This window comes from Ctenopharyngodon idella, chromosome 2, assembly GCF_019924925.1.
Source record: "Ctenopharyngodon idella isolate HZGC_01 chromosome 2, HZGC01, whole genome shotgun sequence".
Lineage (NCBI taxonomy): Eukaryota > Metazoa > Chordata > Actinopteri > Cypriniformes > Xenocyprididae > Ctenopharyngodon > Ctenopharyngodon idella.
In genome coordinates, this window is record NC_067221.1 from 40,258,127 (window position 1) to 40,278,468 (window position 20,342).

General features: G+C 36.8%; 1 protein-coding gene across 6 annotated transcripts in view; it reads right to left on the reverse strand.

Annotated features, from left to right (window-relative positions):
• The window catches only part of LOC127499482 (microtubule cross-linking factor 1), a 71,374-nt gene that overhangs the window by 12,110 nt on the left and 38,922 nt on the right, over nt 1-20,342 (reverse strand). For all 6 annotated transcript variants that reach the window (XR_007926134.1, XR_007926135.1, XR_007926131.1 and 3 more), the window contains exons 6-13: nt 15,916-16,050; nt 10,700-10,870; nt 8,781-8,999; nt 7,526-7,687; nt 5,845-6,012; nt 3,248-3,490; nt 2,856-3,173; nt 1,337-1,413 (exon numbers count right to left, since the gene is read on the reverse strand). Coding sequence is in view for 2 of the 6 variants with exons in the window: in XM_051869837.1 (XP_051725797.1) it covers nt 1,337-1,413; nt 2,856-3,173; nt 3,248-3,490; nt 5,845-6,012; nt 7,526-7,687; nt 8,781-8,999; nt 10,700-10,870; nt 15,916-16,050 (1,493 nt within the window). In the remaining 4 variants the exon portion in view is untranslated. The remainder of the gene's footprint in view (nt 1-1,336; nt 1,414-2,855; nt 3,174-3,247; nt 3,491-5,844; nt 6,013-7,525; nt 7,688-8,780; nt 9,000-10,699; nt 10,871-15,915; nt 16,051-20,342) is intronic.

The following is a 20,342-nucleotide window of genomic DNA, read 5'->3' on the forward strand; positions in this document are numbered from 1 at the left end:
TGTTCATTATTTGGCATGTATATCTGGGGAACACTGGATTCTGGAAACATGGGACAGAACAAAAAATGACTCCAAAAGGTGTAGGGGTTAAACAGATCGTATTTGATCCATGATCTGTACGGACCAGGCCCCACGATTCGGCACGCATGTGTTTTGCGGATTTATTGCTAAGTTTCACCATCAACGCGGTACTCACGCTCTGTTATCTGTGCAAACAGCCGGGAACATAGATATAATATAAAACCGTGGGTTTTGTGATCCGTTGTACCACTTATAAGAAGCATGTTGATGATACTTTAAAACACTCTCTAGGTAGACAGCATGCCTGGTTTAACGTGTCAGCATCAAAGGATAAGTATCTTTATTAAAACAATATCAATGCACTAATACATTTTTTTTCTTTGTTGCTGGGAAGTTTAATCTTCAGCCTACTGAGATTAAACTGTTCGTTTCCATTTGTAATTCTCCTGAGAGGTTGCCGAATCAGCAACAACAGCACAGTCTAAACATAGTTGCTAACCTACACTCAAACAAGGGCAAAGCGAGATCGATTGATCGGTACAGGTTCAAAGTGGGACAGTCAGGAAAAGACACTGAAGCTTATTTGCAGTAAACGAAACAATGTTGAGGAGACCTTTGAAAAGGACAATGATAAATGGACACTGGATCAATAACTGGACTCAGAGGAGTTCACCACCAGATAACAAACCCAGCAACTAAAGGCCTCATATACACACACACACACACACACACACACACACACACACAGACTGGTAACCTGAAGGTTGCGGGTTCGATTCCCAATACCGACAGGAAATGACTACTCACTACTCCTAATGTGTGTGCACTAACTTGGATGGGTTAAACGCAGAGGACAAATTCTGAGTATGGGTTACTATTGGCCTTCACATGTCACTTTCACTTTTAATGTCTAAAATAAGCAAAATAGCAGTATTTTCTGAGACCAGCAGCACTTTTACTATTCATACTTTGGGATTTGACCAACTCACTCCTAACTCACTCCTAACCCTTAGACTAGTAAACTATTTGTACTATGGAGATGAATGACACCTCAAATCATTTGTCTTGTTAAGTAAAGGTGTGAGGCTGTTACTAAGTGATCAGACTTACAGAAGGTACTTAAGCCATATCTAGAGGCTAGAAGATCATGATAAAATAAAACTTTCAAAAATATAAGATTATTTAGTTCATTTATGAGGCTGTTTTGAGGTTTTGTTAAACTCTGCTATTCTTCTGAGAACTTCTGTCTTCCCTAGAGAAGAGCAAAATATTTTAGTCATTTAGAGGCACACATACTTGTACACAAGGACCGTACCTGAGTAGGCTGCCGCTGCTCTTCTCTTCCTCAGGGTAAATGGCAGGATCCACACTCTCAGAAATCTCATTCAGTGCCTGAAACAACAACACAGCTAAAACATTAACAGATCTTCTTAATGAAATAGTGGGGGAAAACTCTAATAAATACTTCCAGGGTATATCATCTTTAATGCTATTAGCAAGAGTTTAAAAGGGGGTCTTATCAGGAAAATTAGTCTTTTTGATTTGATTTTTAATTGATCTTTTGAATAAAAATATATAAATAAATAAAACAAACTTTCAGAACTCAAAGCTTTCTTTCTCATGTTGATGTATTTCCTACTGAAACAGGATGCTGGAGTGGTCTAAAAGCCACAAAACGTTAACTTGACATTTTGTGCAGCACTTTTGTGTGCAGTTTGTTTTGTGATGCTGTTACAATGTAATAATTCTTACTCATTTCACATGCAAAGATATTAGCCAATCACAATAGAGGTCATTTACATATAGAACTCTTGTCAAAAACAACCTGTTTAAATATAAGGGTCAAAAAGTGGACCGATAATGGTCACAATTTTTTTTTTTTTTGCAGAACAACTTGACTGTCATTATAAGTGGACCTTAAAGGGGACCTATAATGCCCCTTTTCACAAGATGTAATATAAGTCTCTGGTGTCCCTAGAATGTGTCTGTGAAGTTTCAGCTCAAAATACCCCACAGATCTTTTATTATAGCTTGTCAAATTTGCCCCTACTTGGGTGTGAGCAAAAACACACCGTTTTGTGTGTGTCCCTATAAATGCAAATGAGCTGCTGCTCCCGGCCTGCTTTCCAGAAGAGGGCGGAGCTTTAACAGCTCATGCTTCGGTTGATCAACAACAACAAAGCTGGAGAATCTCACGCAGCCAAAATGAGGATTGTCAGTAACGGTGTTCAGCCTTACATTGTTCAAACCGGAGTCGACACTGATGGAGAGACTCAGGAAGAAGTTACAACTTTTAGAATGAAACTGGACGTTTCTGAATGGTTAGTGGATAAATTTATGTAGTTGCTGTGGAGTTGATTCAACTCATCGACTAGCATGAGCCGTCATGTTAATCTTTTGTGCAAATCCAGCATTGAATTTACCCTCGTTTGTGAAGCAGTCCGGCATAAAATGATGGCATGATAGCAACACTCTACTACAACAACTCTTCCTCTTCTCTAAAGCAGCCCAACATGGCCTCACGTGTTCTCAGGGGCGGGGTTTATGTAAATTTTGGGGTTTGTGATGTCATTAACCCAGGAAGAAGCTCGTTGTAGTCCCTAACAGCCATTTGTTGTAGTCCTTAAAAAGCGATTTCTGTAAAAGTAAATATCTCTCTTTGCATTGAACTTTGAGCGTCGTAACTTTGCAGATGTTGTTTATGCTCAAACAGCAACATTACACACTAACTAAAGTTAAAAAAGTGAAATCATAATCAAGGACCCCTTTAAGAAAAAAAGAAAAATGCATGATATGAAATGAGCCTCATTGTGCAGTGTGAACTGATGTCTTACTCTGTCTCTTACTTCGTTCAGGTGGGGGAACCTCTTTTCGCTGTCCAGACGTGATGGAGGAGGCACCTCGGCCTCGCTCAAGGGGTCCAGAGAGAGAGCATCCAGAAACAGGCTCTCTGGGGGCCGGTGTCCCTCACAGGGTCTGGATCTGCCCACCGCCCCCTTCTCCTCCAGTGTGGCCTCCGAGTCGGAGTGGGAGCGCATGTGTGCAGTTGTGCAGGGTGAGCGTGGAGATCTAGGAGCCTTACAGGGGCTCTCCTGAGGGGAGAAGACATGCGCTGCGCCTCCTTCTGCTGACTGTAGAATGTCTTTCTGCATCTGGGATGGAGGAGACGAGATATTGGCTCTGTTTCAAGGTATTGAAATGTATAAGTAAAATAAATAGGAATTACCTTTTCCATCTTGTGGTGCATGTCCCGTAAGCTGCGGTCCCATTCCTGCCTCTCTTTCTCAAACCGCTCCAGTAGTTCATTCCGCTCACGGGTCCAGCGCTTTTCTCCATGCTGCAGTTTCCAGCGCAGCTCCAGTGCCGTGCTGTGACTGTCGGCCAGTAGACGGCGCTGCTCCTCCCGTTCCTGTTGAACCGCGTCTGCACCTTCATCTGCGCCTGCAGACTCACCTCTGACATCCTGCAGCTGCATGGACAACAGAGACAAACAACAGCATAAATGCCTGAATATGGTATGTTTGGAATAGAATACTACTCGTACTAGCTTTGCATAACATGCACAGTATGCAAACTGTATGCAAAGAATGACACACTACCAAAATGTGGAGTATACATCCAGAAGCCACTGTGTGGAACACTGAATCCCACAATGCACTAGACTTGACCTTTCATGTACAGTGTGACAAATGAACCGTAATTACAGCCGTGTCTGTAACATCTACTTCTTGACTCATTATTTAATCAGAATGCCACAAGTTAAGACATTTTGATGCAAACAATGGACTAAAATGCAAAATAACCAGATTTATTTCCAATATGACAATAGGATACCATTTGCTGAATTAAACATGCAACATATTGACATAATTTGACAACAAATGCCCATAGAACCGCTTGCGGGAAAGTTATGAAATTTGGCACACTAATAGAGGTCAGTCCCAACGTTAACCACACCAATTTTGGAGTCTCTAAATCAATGCCACTAGCGCCACCACCTGTCCAAAGTTTCACTCATGTTTATGTTAACTTTTGAACCGTACAGGTTAGAAACAAAATTCTTTTTTCCTCTAATTCCTTGGCTCAAGATGATTTGACTGCACTAAATGCATCAACATGTCTTAACTTTTGGCAATCTGATTATATAATAGCATCATTTTCCACCATGAAAATTTTGAATTATCCGAAAAACCTACTTTTTACAAACTCCTACTAGGCTGTTGCCATGATTTTCACGAAAATTGAACCAGATCATCTTCAGACCATGCCGACAAAAAGTCGTGGAATTCAAGTTGATTTGTCAAACCGTTTTCGAAAAACTTGTGAATGAATTTTTTACGTAGCGCTTGCGAAAATAGACATAAGGCTCTATCTCCTCAACGCTTTATCGCATTCAGAACAAACTTGGTCCATTTCATCACACGCATGACTTAAGGTTACATGCTGAATTTCGGTGCAGCGCCACCTACTGGTCTGGAGTTACAAAAAAAATGCTATTTTTGCTTATAACTTTTGAACGGTTTGTCCAAAAATCATAAAAGCAGTCTCGTTAGATTCGGGTCAAATGATATCCAAATGATATCCAATTTTCACATATTGGCCATTTTGGGCATCGCCCATTTTGAATTTTGTAGTAAAATGCTGTATTTTAAGAACGCAACGTAACATTACGAATCACGGTATGGGTCATCAGCATGATGCCCTTGAGTCTGAGAAGTTTTTGGGTCTGAGGACCCCAAAAAATTATTTACATTTGGATGTGGTTAATTTATTTTCACTGGTGTTTCGCCTTATGGTTAGTGCAACGTGATTTAGCATTTAAACAACATTCGCAAATATCGTAGAAACTGTTAGTTCAATTGTGACGAAACCACAGTCAGAAACATAGGTCGTTGACTAAACATTAATGGCCAAATATCAAAATCTTGATAGCAAGTGCAAAAAATTAAATCAAAGTCAGGTGTTGGTAATTTTTTATGTGTTCATACATATAAATGTCTATAACTCCTAAATGAAATGAGATTTTTCACCAAATTTGACACGCTTATGTGTGGGCACATTATGAAGACACACACAAAAAGCAGTGGGACTGCACCACTTGGTGGTGCTATAATTGAACAAAACATGAAATTGGCTTTAACTACAGTACTGTTGGTCTGATTGACTTCAAAATTGACATGCAGTGTCTTTCCCTGCATCTCAATCAGCTCCCTAGCTTCCTAGGTTGTGAATCAATATATCGTGTAAATGAATGTGGCCACTGACTACTGAACTAGGGAGCTGATTGAGATGCACGCTTTGTCTCAGTTGCTGTCATAGTCCATTGTGACATTGTTGGTCTGCTGCTAGCTTCCTTGTTTGCTTCTGTCATTCTTGGCCCCTTAATTGCTGCTTGCAGCTATATTTATTATTATTATTATCATAATAATATAATGTTTTCATACAGTTTTAAATGCTATTTTTAACAAAAAGTATATAGTACATAGTGCATACTGCACAGTATGGGGTAAGCAGTATGCAAGTGTTCGATTCTGAACAGCCATACAAACACAATCATGCACTGACTATATATTTAGTTATTTAGTCTTTTTTAAGTCTGCCAGATTGCCTATAATAAATGTGGTACATGTAGTGCAGTGAAGTCCAAATACACCTCCCTCACGTCTAGCCAGATGTTCCTCAATCTATTCGCTGTCTGAATGAGCAGGGCTTCTCTGACATCTGCTTCCTTTTAATAGACCATGAGTGTGTTTGACGGCTGAAAAAAAATTTTAAAAAAAATTCACAGGTGATTCTGCTGTGATGTAAGTCTTGTTTCTGCACCTTAGTGACATGACTCCTCATTTCAGCCCGCTGAATCTCCCACGCCGCTCTCTCATTGGCTAGTGTCTGCTGCAGCTGCCAGCGCCGCTGCGCCTCCTCACGTAGCTCCGCCCTGAACTCCTCCAGTAGAGAGCGCAGGGCGTGTAGCACACGAAGACTGTCACCTGCCTGTAGACAGAGACAGCGGGAGTTATTTCAGTGTCACTGTTTCTGAACTCCCTGAAAGGCCTCCATTGTAGTCTTGAGTTTTCTTCTGGGAACAAACATGTCACAATATTCCTCATTTAAATAATTCCCGCCCAAGGCATATGCAAAATAAAGGGGCAGGGCCTGGTTGAGTTAGTAGTGTGTTAAAACTCGCGATCATGGTAAGGGGCTTGACCAATTACAACACACTGGTTCAGCCGACCAATCAGAGCACATTGCTCTTTTCAGAAGGAGGGGCTTCATAGAGACAGGAACTAAACAGAGCGTCACTGACTGACTGGGAAGAGAGGAGCTGCAACAATGTCAAATATCTGAAAAATAATGTGTTTTTTGAACATTCAAGCATGAAAACCTGTTCTAGTAGAGCCCAAAAACAAAATCAATCATAATATGACCTTTTTAAATTGCTTTCTAGGGAAAATAAGTGAAATTTTACAAAGATCTCATTTGTGATTTTTCTTTTCAGCATGTGAAAGGCAGTAAAATGCATTTCCAATAAAGAACTCAGTAGTTGTGTGTTTGTATTATTAATTAAGTAGATAATCATGGGACAGAGTTAATCATGATACAATAACAGAGCCTCTCTTAGTCAGCTCCTCTCCTCAGCGGCTTTAATTAAAGGAACAGTTCTGTCATTATTTATTCACACTCATGTCAGCTCAAAGGCATCTTCTTTAAATTGAGAGTGAGTGTGAAGGAGATCTGTGAGCAAAGAAAAACATTTACAAGTGCTGAGACACATTAATATCAAATCTCTTTTAAGTATGAAGTGTGCAGTATCTGTGGCGCAAAACAAAACTATTTTCAAAAAAGTTTCAGATTCACTATTGATTGAAATAATGTTATATTCAGCTCCATCCAAACACACTGCATTTCAATTTAGTCAAGCCAGTGGTGTTCAGCAGAAGTGTCTTATTAAATGGAAATTCACTTGAAACCATGTGCACGCTGAGAAATACATAAGCAAAATGATTTAAAGGGAAAAAGCCATGTCTAAACAAGACGGTGACTGCTTTTAATGATTTGCAAAACTAAAGTGGTTTACAAAATCCTGCACTTAGAGAGGTTAAATAATACACTAGAGCTGAGAGAACTTTATATAGAGCCAACAAACCCCTGCTACTGAAACATTAACACCGCTTTAATATTTACTCCAGAAGACAGAGAGATTTTAAGGTGAGTACACACATTTCTATAGGTTGTTCAAACAAAACCAAGAATATGATTAATAACAACAACCACCATGTCAAAACACTGAAGATTATAGCATTATCATTATTATCATCAGCTGAACACAAAAGAAGATATTTTGAAGAATGTCAATGGGGTCCATTAACTGTTTGATTACTGACATTTTTCAAAATATCTTGTGTTTGGAACAACTTGAGGGTGAGTAAATAATGACATTTTTGGGTGAACTATCCCTTTAAGAGGAATCACTATATTTGGCAGATATGTTGCTGTGGTATTTGACCTGTTTCTGGGGCTGGAATCTCTCTGGAGACAGCAGGAGGGGGCCGGGCTCTGTGAGGTCACTTCCTGAGATTTGGGTGCACACTTTGTCTTCCCTTCCCATCTCTCCATCACCCTGGTCGATAACAATGCCCAGTTCTGGAATGTTCTCCAATCGATCATACTGAAAAACAAGTAAGAGTGAAAGCACAGAAAATGTTTAAAGTTAATGTTGAATCAAAACTAAATAAAACAAAATAAACATATAATAAACTTTATATGAAAAATTAAATATTTTATTTTATTTTATTTTATTTTATTTTATTTTATTTTTATTTTTTTTTTTAAATCCTGACTTGACAGATGGCCAGGACATTTCTTGACAGTTTTTATGAGATTCACCCACTGAGTCTAAAAAAAAACAACTGAAAATGTCTATAATTTTTTATTTTTTTTTTTTGTATAAGAAAAATTAAGGTTGTAATATTATGTGTATATGTATTTTTTCATGCATTATAAATGAAAATAAAACTCTAAAAAAAATAAAAAATATGTATAAAGGTGATTTTTTATGTTTACATTTAGTCATTTATCCATCACATAAGTGACTATTTGTTCTTTCTTTTCTTTTCTTTTTTTTTTTTTAAACCTGTGATTAGTACTGGATTAATCATTATGCATTATGCACAGTATTGATGGGACATATTACTAGTTCATGCATTGCCCAAATTTTGAATGGTAGTGTAAATAACTGTATATATTTTTAAAACAACTTTTTAAACATAAAATTAAACAACTGTTCGCGATGCAGAGCGTTAAAAATCAGTCACTTATGAGGTTTCATGTCAGTAAAGGTGCCATGCTTTAGTGTTTGAGCCACAGGAACAATGAAACATTTTTTCAGTCTAATATTTCTGCACTGGAAATGTTTCTGAGCTTCACTGTTAAACTTCATTGTACTTCAGAAAACTAACATTTGTTTACAGCAAATCACAGCAGCTGTTGTAGATATGACAGATGGACTGTGAAATGAAAAATCATACAGCATGTGCTCACACTAATTCACACTGTTCCACTACTGAACTATTATGGTTTGTCAGATGACCTACTGCCACAAATGAGACAAAAAACATTTAAAAAAAGAAGCAACACAAGTCTACAGGAACTTATCAGAAATGCAAACTTCCCATCATGCATCTTTTGCATATCAGTTAATTATATCTGAGCTCAGTCAATTCAGGATCAACTAGAGCAGTTATTCTGGATCAACCCCTCACCTCAGCATGTGCGCCCTCATCCACGCCATCTGTCCTGCGGCCGAGCCTCCAGTGCATAAGGATCCATCGCAGCTTCATGTAGACAATCACCATATTGTGGCGGAACAACCTCACTTCCTGTTGTAGCAGGACTCTTTCCTGCGGCCATGTTGGTTCATGAGATTGAAGTCCCTGCAGCTCGAGGCCTCGCCGCACCTCTGCACGCCTCCTCTCCTCCTCCTTCACAGGATAAAACATTCAGGATAGACAAAAGTGATGGTACATATGATTATTAATTTGACATAAGATGGATGCATGCTTGCATAGAGAGTAATGAGATAATGGGTGTTTTAAGGCAAGTAGAAAAGTGAATCCTCCTAGAAAAACCAACTAAATCTACTTTTTATTTTCCAGTTTTGAAGTACAGTAGCTGGTCCAAGCTGGTCTATGTGGGAAACTAGCCAGACGACCCGCACGTTCCAATAGCTAGTTTAACCACCTAAACCCTATAAATTCTACTGTATCATATTTGATACACACATTTCTAAGGCCTCTAATGATCAACATGATCAAATCATTGTGAAAATGTTGTACACAATTTCCTACATGCCTTCTGTCGTCTGATTGAAAGTTTATCCTTTTTTAGCAAGTAAAAGGCCTTTTAGTATAATTGTAAAAATGTCCATCTTCAGCTCGTGCTTCACGTGTCTTTCTGCTGTGAAATTTGCACTGATTTTTAAGACGAACACTTACTGGGTTTACTTGGGTTTATTTTCATTTTTTAGAAAACATGTTCAAATGTGAGTATCAAATATGATCATCAGGCTTTTGAGGAAGGTTTATTTGTTCATCTCTCAATCATCATTGTATTGCATTGCATTATATGTTTTAAAACTACAGAGCTTTGACCATAAAACTAAGCATTTAAAAATCATCTTACTAAGACATTATTGGCAGATATAGAGTGATGACTGATATTTATATGCATTTTATGTTAGTAGTCTGGTATACTGTTATAAAGACCTCACTGATTTACATTACAAGCATCAGAATTTAATCTTACTTTTTGGCCACATAAATATCAGCAGATATTATATCAGCAGATAGCACTAGAGATGCACCAATACTAAATTTCTCCACCGATACCGAAAGCCGATTATTCAGTGATATCTGCCGATAACGATACCGATAGTTTGGGGGTTCTGCCTTTTATACCTTCTCTTAAATTTATGATAATTTCATTATAATTAACAATTAATTATTATATTTTGAAAGAAATGCAAATAAAAACTTTATTCTCTCCATTTCATCAGCTTGTTTCAGAGTAACTGGTATCAGTTATAAACATAAACACATTACTCAAATTAATATTAACACACATTAACTAAATTCTGAAGATTAAATTAATATTTCTTAACTTTCTGAATGTTATTAATTCATATAATTACTATTAATATTGAGCATCAAATAGGTTTCTTAGCATTTTCTTTACACAAAGCACAAATTCAGTGTATTTTCCTGCCCTCTTTTGATTGACAGGATATATTGGCCCTGAATATCGGCTGTTTTTAAACAATATGGAGCTTTATTTAAAGGTCCAAACTTAGCAAAAACATGCAATTTGATGCAGTTGCTGATAAAAGATGCACCAATATATCGGCCAATAATCGGTATCGGCCAATAAAAGCAAATTTTAACACTATCGGCTATCAGCCGATACTGATTATTGGCCGATATATCGGTGCATCTTTTATCAGCAACTGCATCAATTTTCAAAAGTCAATTAATTTACTTTTGGTATATTACTTTTGTGCTCTTGGTATATTGTCTGTCTCTCCATAACAAACTATTATTTTCAAATCAGTTTTATATGTGAGGATCTTTTGAATTGATCACTTGTAGCTGCTCTGATCCTCTTTCTCAAAGTGAACCGCATGAACCTGAGTGATGGATGAAGTGAAGCTGTCTCTCTCCTCCGGTCCAGCTCTCATTCTCCTGTCATGGTCCAGGCGTAGTTGTATCTCTCTGGTAGGCGTTCCCATCTCAGGCAGAGCTGGCTCACGAAACTGGACCCCAGCAGAACACAGAACACCAGTCTCAAAATCCCAGCACTTTCAAGAGAGACACCATCAGTTTCATGCATCAGTGACATGCATCAAGGCAGAGGTGAGCTGATTATTTCAGTATCTTCTCTTTCTAGATTCTATCTAACTGTTACTGTTTCATGGTTGGTTAAGGAGGAAAATATGAAATAAGCTTTTATGTTTATAGTAGCAATGAATAAAAATATATTAGGACACTATTCTTATTGTAACTGTTCCATAATAAATTCTCCAGATCTCTGGTGTCAAATGCAAGAGAATTTATTTAGAGGCTCATAATTGATTCAGATTCATTTTTATGGTGAAGAAATATTTAATCTGTGCTTTGTGTGCTGCTGTTTGTAAGTTCTAACAAATGTCTTAAAGGGGTCATGACATGCCTTGATCTTTTGACATAAGAGGTCTTTTTACCATTAAAACATCCTGCAAGATTCATAGCTTAAAACATCCTCCTCATTATAAACAAAGGATTTATTAATCAAGCTCCAAAGACAGCTCAGTTTGATTTTGCGAGATCTGTGACGTCACACGAGCGAATACATTTGCATATGCCTGCCACACCATAGGCCTGGCGTTCAGTCGCTTAATGGCGGACACTTGCCTACTCTGGATGTGAGCGCCGCTTTAAAAGCAAATAGAACCCATTATAATCAGTGACGCTGTCTACACTGATCCAGTATACAGATGCGTGTTCTGTTTCTGTCAACAGCAGGACAAAAGAAAGAGTGAAAGAACGTTCACTTTGAACAGCCCATTTGCGTCTCTGTACAAATGTCTCGGATTGCATCGGAGAATGTTTATGTTTGTTCGGAGCATTTTGTTTTGTAAACGAGGCACAGTGTAATGGAGAGTTCACAAAGAAACTTTTGTTGAAAGATGAAGCAGCTGACTGTATTGGATCTGACAGCAGCTGCATCACAAACTGTAAGTAAACGATTTCATTTTAATGATCTAAGTGCATGGTCTGAAGCAGGTGCAGGTGCACTTAGGGCGTGTGAAAAATCCACTTTTACTAGTTTAACGATGGAAAAAATGGTCCAAAAGGGTTGTACCATGTCTCTTAATGAGTCATGGGTGTGTTTTGGGCATAACATGCAATAAACCAATCAGAGTCTCATCTCCCATTCCCTTTAAAAGCCAGGAGCACTTGCACCATGGTGGATTAGCTATTTACATGGCGGAATATAGACACCTTCAACCCGACGAACCAGTTTAAATACATGTGTGTATTGCCACGATTGGTTTAATAATTAGCCAATTTCATTCGTCATTACTGCAAATAGGTAATTCTGATTCATGCAATGGCTATCCATTATGAAATGTAGGCATTTTTATCTTTATGTACACAATAATAATCTTTTACACTGTATTCCTTTTATTTTTAATATTTGGCATGTTTGTGTGCTGCTGCGTGTCCCTGTGTGTGTAAAAACCAGAGTGTACACGCGTTGTGCACCCACATATAGGCGCATATTATTAACATGCACTTTAAATAACAACAACAAAAAAATTCTGCACCATTGACTTTAGAAATACCATTGACGCAGCAACACGCCAACAATGCACCTGAACACACCTTGTTTTCAGACCAGCACACCCATGGGTGAACAGATGGGCACGAGTGCATTTGCTATTTAAACAATGTGACGCAGGACGTGAAAATGATAACTGCGTCGGGCTGAAACTACCAAAAAACACTTGCGTTGCGTGTCACATCTGGCGTCACATCACAAAACTTAATTAACATTATGAGTAAACCTCAAGGAACATATTAAAATAATAAAACAAATCCATGTCATGACCCCTTTAATTGTAAGAGTGAAGATTCACATACATAAATATCAAAGATATATAATAAGCATATGCTGCCTTCAAGTCACTGTATTAATGAACGAGCGCATGGGAACGGCAACACCAGGTCATAATTACTAGTGAGAAACACTTTTGTTTTTAAGCCCTGAATTTTGAGGGTGAGTCAGTTAAAAAATCGTATTTAACATACTAAGCCCCAAATGGGCTTCTTCTTTTTTTTTTTTTTTCTGTGCTGATTTTAGAGGGAAAATGCTAAATTACACTTACTGGTAGCTGAAAGCTCAAGTTGCATAACTAATCCACATCCTTTGTTCTTTTAGTTTGTTACAATAGTGCTAAAAACATTTTTTCTCTTTGTGAGTAGATGGAAAAAGTGAGAAAATTACCTGCATCCATTTGTTCCAGTCAAAATTACTAAAAAACTACTGTACATAAGATTTCTGCACTCAAAATTATAGGGAACTTCCCAGAAGGACTTGAAGGCAAAAATTTGAAATATTGCATATCGCGAGCTGCTAAATACCTTTCTTTCCGCAGTTTTGGTTAGCCTGTACAGTTTACGCTGAGCAGAAGCACATAAATTGAAGCTTAGACAACCATATAGACACACAACAAATTAAATGCAAATGCATATTAACTGATGACATGATTAACACACATACAGCCGTTATTTTCATGTTACAAACAGTCACAAATTGAACAGAACATCAAAGCTCCTGCATGCGTGAGAAGATGGTGTCGTAATTCATGACAAACCAGTGTGATTTTACAGAAACAGCAGTGGTTGTGAGTGGAGTGAGACGAAACCAAAAGAATCACTGTGAAACAATGGTGTGAATTAAATGATTCAAGTGAACGAACTGCTCTCGGCTCTATCTAGGGTTTCATTAAGTTGCATCAGATGAATGAACGCTGTTGTTTTTGGTCTAATAACCTGGTATAAAATAACTGAAAGTGATATTTTATGACAACTGGCTCTCTTCCATTCAGTTTTATTACATTAAGGATTTATTACATTTTATTAAATTAAATAAAGATATACAAGCTAGGGAGAATTGATATTCATTCTGAAGTGTTTCGTAGGCTTTCCTTTCCCTCTAAAAACAGGCTCTGTTTCAAAACCTAGTGAGCTGCCTTGCTGTCTAATCAATTTTTGGAAATAATAAAAAAAAATAATGCAAAATGAATAATTATTTAATGCAATTTTTTAATCTAATTATATATTTAATGCACTGTGGGATTGCATTTGCCATAAAGAAAGTTATTTTACAACCAGAATAATTTTTTAGGCCTATTGTTTAGAGCAGCCTCCATGTCTATATAGTATGCCTACTGCCTTCAAAACACACACTAGGTTTTGAAATGGATCTAGAGACACAGTAGTAGTCAGAGACACAATGTTCACACACTGTTACCTTTGTGTTCAAACATACACTCATGTCCATTTCAAAGCTAATAAAACTTTTATTTTGAAATCTGGAGCCTTATTCATAAATACTTTAGGCCGACACAAAACCCTTGTGGTTCAGATTTTTTAAGATCTGGTACCTCTGACCACATTGAGGTCATTCTGGTTTCAGGATGGAAAGCTTCATCGTAAAGCCAGTGTGTGAACATTTCCTCTGTTTTGATCTGTACTACACATTTTCACAAGGAAAGGCACTCCAGCACTCTATTTCTCCATACACCACCAAAACATCTCTTACTGGACTGTTTTAATGTTAAAAAGGGGGATTAAAGCCTTGGTTATCTCTGGATAGCTTTGACAGCTGTGGGTTTTCATGTGATATTAAATTTTAAAAAGGAAAACCTCTGCTTTTAACCTTCTGGTGCCCTTCTGTCATTTTTGACCGAAACATTTTACATTTTTGTTTTTTAGAATTTTTTACTTTATCGAAATGGTACGAAACTTGGTAAAGGTTTTGGCACTTGCTATGTGAACACACACACACACACACACACACAAAAAATCATGGACATGATTCTAAAAGGTTAAATGTTCCTGAAAAAAATAGCCACACTTGTACTCCTCGCGTTAAAAAATGAGCACATTGTAAATGAATAGGAAACTGATTTCATCTAGTGGAAGCATTTGGTACTGCGCCCAAACAAAATCTTACTGAAAGCTCATTTTTTGACATATCAAACTCAAATTTAGAACACAACTTGTTCAGATTTATGGCTTTTATTTTCTTACAGTTTTAGAGTAAAACATGTTTTGGAAAATAAATATTTCATATAGTAGTATTTTTGCATATGTTTCATAACAATAAACTTAAGCTTCTATAACTTTTTAAGTTCACTTTAAAAAAAAAAAAATCACTTCAGCAATAATTTGCCATGTGTTGTCTTTAAAAAGAGACCAAACGTAAGTCTGTGCTCCAAAACATTCAATATTTATGACAATTTAGGTTGTAAATTTAATTTTCAGGTCTATGCTCAAAAAGTGATTAAATGGTCTATAACTACTGCATAAATATAATTTAATACCAGAAAATCCCCTAAAAATACAAAATATTAAATAAAAAACATTATCAAACTAAAATATTGTATATTCATTGAAATAAAATAAATCTGTCATTTGGAACCGCCATGCAAGGAGCACCAGAAAATGAATTTTTACATATATAATATTGGAACAATACTTATTATCAATTAAATTAAATGTTATATATATATATATATATATATTATATATATATATGTGTGCTATTTTCATAATATATTGACATCCATTTTTATTTTCAATTAAATAAATATGAATTTAATGCCAATGAGTTTAATAATAATTAAATACATTTTGGTTTAATAAAATAATATTATTGTCAATTTGTCTGCCTATTTTTTTTTTTTTTTGCATTGTGTCACATGCTGCATGACATGTTGCATTACATATGTTACATTTATGCATGCAGAAGATATGCAAATCGTATAAAATAATATAAATCAAGGGATGTTTAAGGCATCTCATGACAAAAACAATGCATGATGGGAAGTCAGTCACTGCGACACTTTTCTTGAAAATACTATATCTCACCATATTATATGGTGTCAACTTCTGTCATTTTCATCCAAAGATAACCAAGGCTTTACAGAAAGTTGTATATGTAATATATCTATATACCCTTCATTGTTCAGCATCTTTCTAATGCAGCACATTACTCTGTCAGCTGTTTCACTGCAAGGACACTTGGAAACGTATCTGGTCTTAAAGTTCAGAGGCAGATGAACGAGGCACTGACCTCGGGTCTGAAACTGTGTGGCCTGGCGTATCTACTGAGTCCAGGGGCTCCCCTGGCTGTGGCGGACCCCTTAGCGGCGCCCTCCGTGCCACTCTGCCGGTCTAGGCACCACTCCTGCTCCTCCCTTCGCCCGTACTGTGAGTGAGGGAGGGGGAGGAAAGGGGTTGGGGAGGTGGAGGAGAGGAGACAGAGGGAGGTGCATGGGGATCGGTGAACGACAAACATAATCGACATACACGAGACGAGAAAGAGTGGGGAAAAAACTGAATGTGGGTTTAAGCGAAACTCAAAATGTGAAATGCAAGAAAGGGTGACACACATTGTACTTACAAAAATGATTATGAATTAAAAAATAATGATCAAATGGAGAAAAAAAAAAGAGAGCCAGCAGGCTACAAGACAAAGAAAAGCGCAAAAAGAAAGACCAACTTAAAGATGATGGCGTAGGAGAGAGACGAGAAGAGAACGAGAATGAGGAGGAACAGAATCATGGGCTGAAACATCTGGGAATGAAATGAGGGACAAAGAGAGAAGAGGGGAAGGGCCAAGGGGGAAAAAAGAATGCAAAACACTGGTTATGAAGCGCATGCGATGGGGATACATGAGTCTTACAACCAATAACCCAAAAATGTGCAGTGACAGCTGGGACTAAACGCTAATGGTGTCATGCCAAATCCAAGCCCCAGACAAAACCATAATCCTTAAAAACCATCCCACTGACTCCAAGAGCTTTTGGGGGTGTTTTACTAATACAACTGTAAAATATAGTTAAATTAATATTTTTCAAAATAAAAAAAAATATTCAAGGTACATCTTCCAGCACAAAATAGTTAAAAAGCCTTTATTCAGTAATAGCTTAATTTATATTAATATTAAGCTAATAATTAAAATAATTATTAGAGTTAAAATAAAAAATATATTAATTATTTAACTATATATTACTTTATGTAAAATTATTTATTGATTAACTATATATATATATATATATATTTAAAATATTTAACTTTATAACTTTTATTTTAATTTATTATATTAATTTAACAATTATAAACATTAATTAAAAGAATTAAAAACAAAATTAGATTTAATAAAATAAATATATTATGATAATTAATAAATATGTTTGATACATAATTTTTTATATGATACACCATTTTGGTACTGTGTTGGGTCACTTATATATATATATATATATATATATATATATATATATTACACTTATATACTTATATATATATATATATATATATATATATATATATATAAATGATTTAAGCAAATAATTAAAGTAATACATTTCTAAATAATATAATTTTAATTATTAGCTTAATTAATATTAAGCTGATAAAGTAAAAACACTATATAATTACATTAGAATAATTATAATAATTTTTTTAAATATTTAACTATATAACTTTTATTTTCATTATATTATTTTAATGATTAACTACATTAATTAATTATTTAATTAATTAGATTTAATAAAATAAATATAATAAATATATTATGATACACATTTTTTTTTATATGATATACACCATTTTGGTACTGTGTTGGGTCACTTGATGTTCAATGTAAAGTCATAAAGTACGTTATAGTTGATAATATCCATAAAACTTATTATATGATACTGTATAATTGCCATTGGTGTATTGTTTAATTTTAACTGTAAGTTCCTGAACAGCACTAACAGAATAATGCTAAAGGCTTTTGGATGAGGCATAACAAACAGCTCCAAGGTGGGTAGGATTTTAACAGGGGCTTGAATTTGGCATGACGGCAGCATGCTGCTCACAGCGAAGCTCAGCCATGCGATGGAAGCTGAAGCTCTTAAATAAACATCCTATAGGAGTGTTCTCAGGTCTGTTGCAGGACATCAAACCGTTCAAGGATGTGAGATGAACAGGCCGTGACTTCATGCTTGATGAAGAGTGTTTCTGTGGTTGGATTGAAGTGACAAGACCCAAAGCAAAGAACCGATGGGTTCCACCAATGAACATGAGCCAAATAAGTGAATTAACCAATCGGAGTGGAGCAACAGGAAAATGTTTGAATTATGACGCAATTAAATTTATATTTTAAATATCAAATTATGTTCAGATGCTGAAATATTCCAAAAGTTCCAGATGCTCAGAATACAATAAACTAAGTAACTAACTTTAAAGAAAAGGTTATTTGTTGGAAAATTGACTCATGTTACCATAAAGCAGTTTCAAAGCACAAAGCAGGAAAAAAAAAGCCACAAGCAGTTCTATGGAAGGCAGCTTTCTGAGACTATTTAGCATATATGACACTTAAACATGTGAAACTCATTCATTGAGACAAAAGACACCAGCAGATCAGCTGCATTATTCCTGAGAATGAGCAAGTCACATAAATATACAGAGACACAGACACTCAGTGTATTCAGAGAATGTATACAGGTCCTACGGAGCCTCTGGAGGTTATTCCGAAAACAAAATAATGCATTGTAAGCATTTCTTATCTGCCATTTCTCATATTTATGGCTGCATGCTCCACATATGTTGCATCAGCATTAACTGTGCAAATAAAAAAAAACTACTCGATTTGCTCAAGGCCAGTACCCAGGTGACGGAAAAGTATGTTTTATTGCCATTTTAACTGATGTTAGTATGCATCATGCCACTGCAACAGGGTCCAAAATTGCCAATAAATTAAAAATAAGATGAATTTAATTACGATATCCTTATTAAGAAGTGCAACATGATAACACATAAATGCATGTCCACATTTTTGTCAGAAGTGAAGTTTAAGGCCAGAAACAGACTTTAAGCAAGTATGCGATTGCTGCTGCGTTCATTTGGCCAGAGGGTGTTCTTGCATTCGGTTATTAGCCTCTATCAACGCAAAATCAACGTGTTGCCACGCAATTTAAAACTGAATGCAAGTACATGCTCCGGCTAAGCGCTCACTTGTGTTCATATAGTACATTATGCTGCAAATCACACAATGGCTTGTGCTATTTGTGACAAAAAAAATAGTTTTCGTTTATGATTTATAGGCTTTTGTGTAGCACCTGGCCATGCACCTTTTCTAAATGACCCTTATATAGCTACCCAAAGGGTAAAGTTAAACTTTTTCTGATGATTATTGACCTATAGAGTCCATAGGTTCGTACTGCACTGGTTTGGTTCCGATCGGGCGAAAAGCCTAGGACTAGTTGGCAAAAGTAGATTTTTTATATAATCACGAATATTTATCGAACGATTCGACTGACAACGGCAGTCCTAGAGGCTAGGTTGCTCAGAATGAGGAGTTATACAACTGGGTACAAACGTCACAGGCGTGTGCGAAAAATTGCATGTTACACAATCCTTTACGCATGTGGGAAAAGTTGAGACGCCCCCCCAAGTGGCTGATTTATTTCGAATTTCTCACAAGCCTCTAGAGCCGTGACTCTCATTCCGATCGACCTCCGTTAACCTTGTCTGATAGCTATTCAAATTCATTGGCCGATGGTGGACATGTTTTTCGAGGTATGTCAACGTCCTTATAGACAATTTTGGCACCTCGGACAAAGACACTACATGCCAATTTTCAAGTCAATCAGACTAACGGTGAAGTAGTTATAGCCATTTTCATGTGTTTTTCCCGTTATAGCGCCACCAAATGGCCGGTTGCCAATATAATACACTTGAGCCTATGCCTAACGGTTCAGAAGTTATGAGCCATTCATACTTTTCACTGCTGTACCAGCCCTCAAAGTTTCAAGTCTCTATGACTTACGGTTTGGTCTGCCCAATCACTTTTAGGGGAGAATGTTGATCCTTGTAAATTAAAAAAATTACTACGTGCTTGAACCCCTAAAAATATGACTGTAAGAGATATTTATGGCAAGCAAATATTTCTCAGTTCACCCGTTATTGGCACAGTAAATTTTGGACCCTGCAAATCAATGACAACCAACATAGTCATGTGAAGCCATGCGGGAAATACCCTCAAACACCTCCCCCCTGCCAGGCGCAAGACAAGGGGATTGTGGGTATGAGGAGAGGGCAGGTACAGATGCAGGTGTTCATGAGCAGCATCGAGGGTAGTTACTGCTGGGAAAGGAGAGGTAAGGGCATGAGCCGGGTGGCACTCTGGCATGTGTGGGTAAAGGAATGCATTGCATTGCATTGCGTTGTGGGATATACTATTCCACGCAGGGTTACCTATTATATTGTGCACATTTTGGCAAATTGGGTAGTCCATGCATGCAGAAAATTAATTTACATAAAAATAGCACAAGTAATATAGTGTTAATGCTGTTGAACAAATGTTGTTCTATGGCGTCTGGCAGACCTGTTCAGCTGCCTACATTTACGCTGAAGGTTATGTTGAGGTTATTAATCTCAAAGTGAATTTAAAAAGCACCCATTACAAACATCTCACCAACTCTGTCTTCTTTTGTGTCTCCTGCCGTT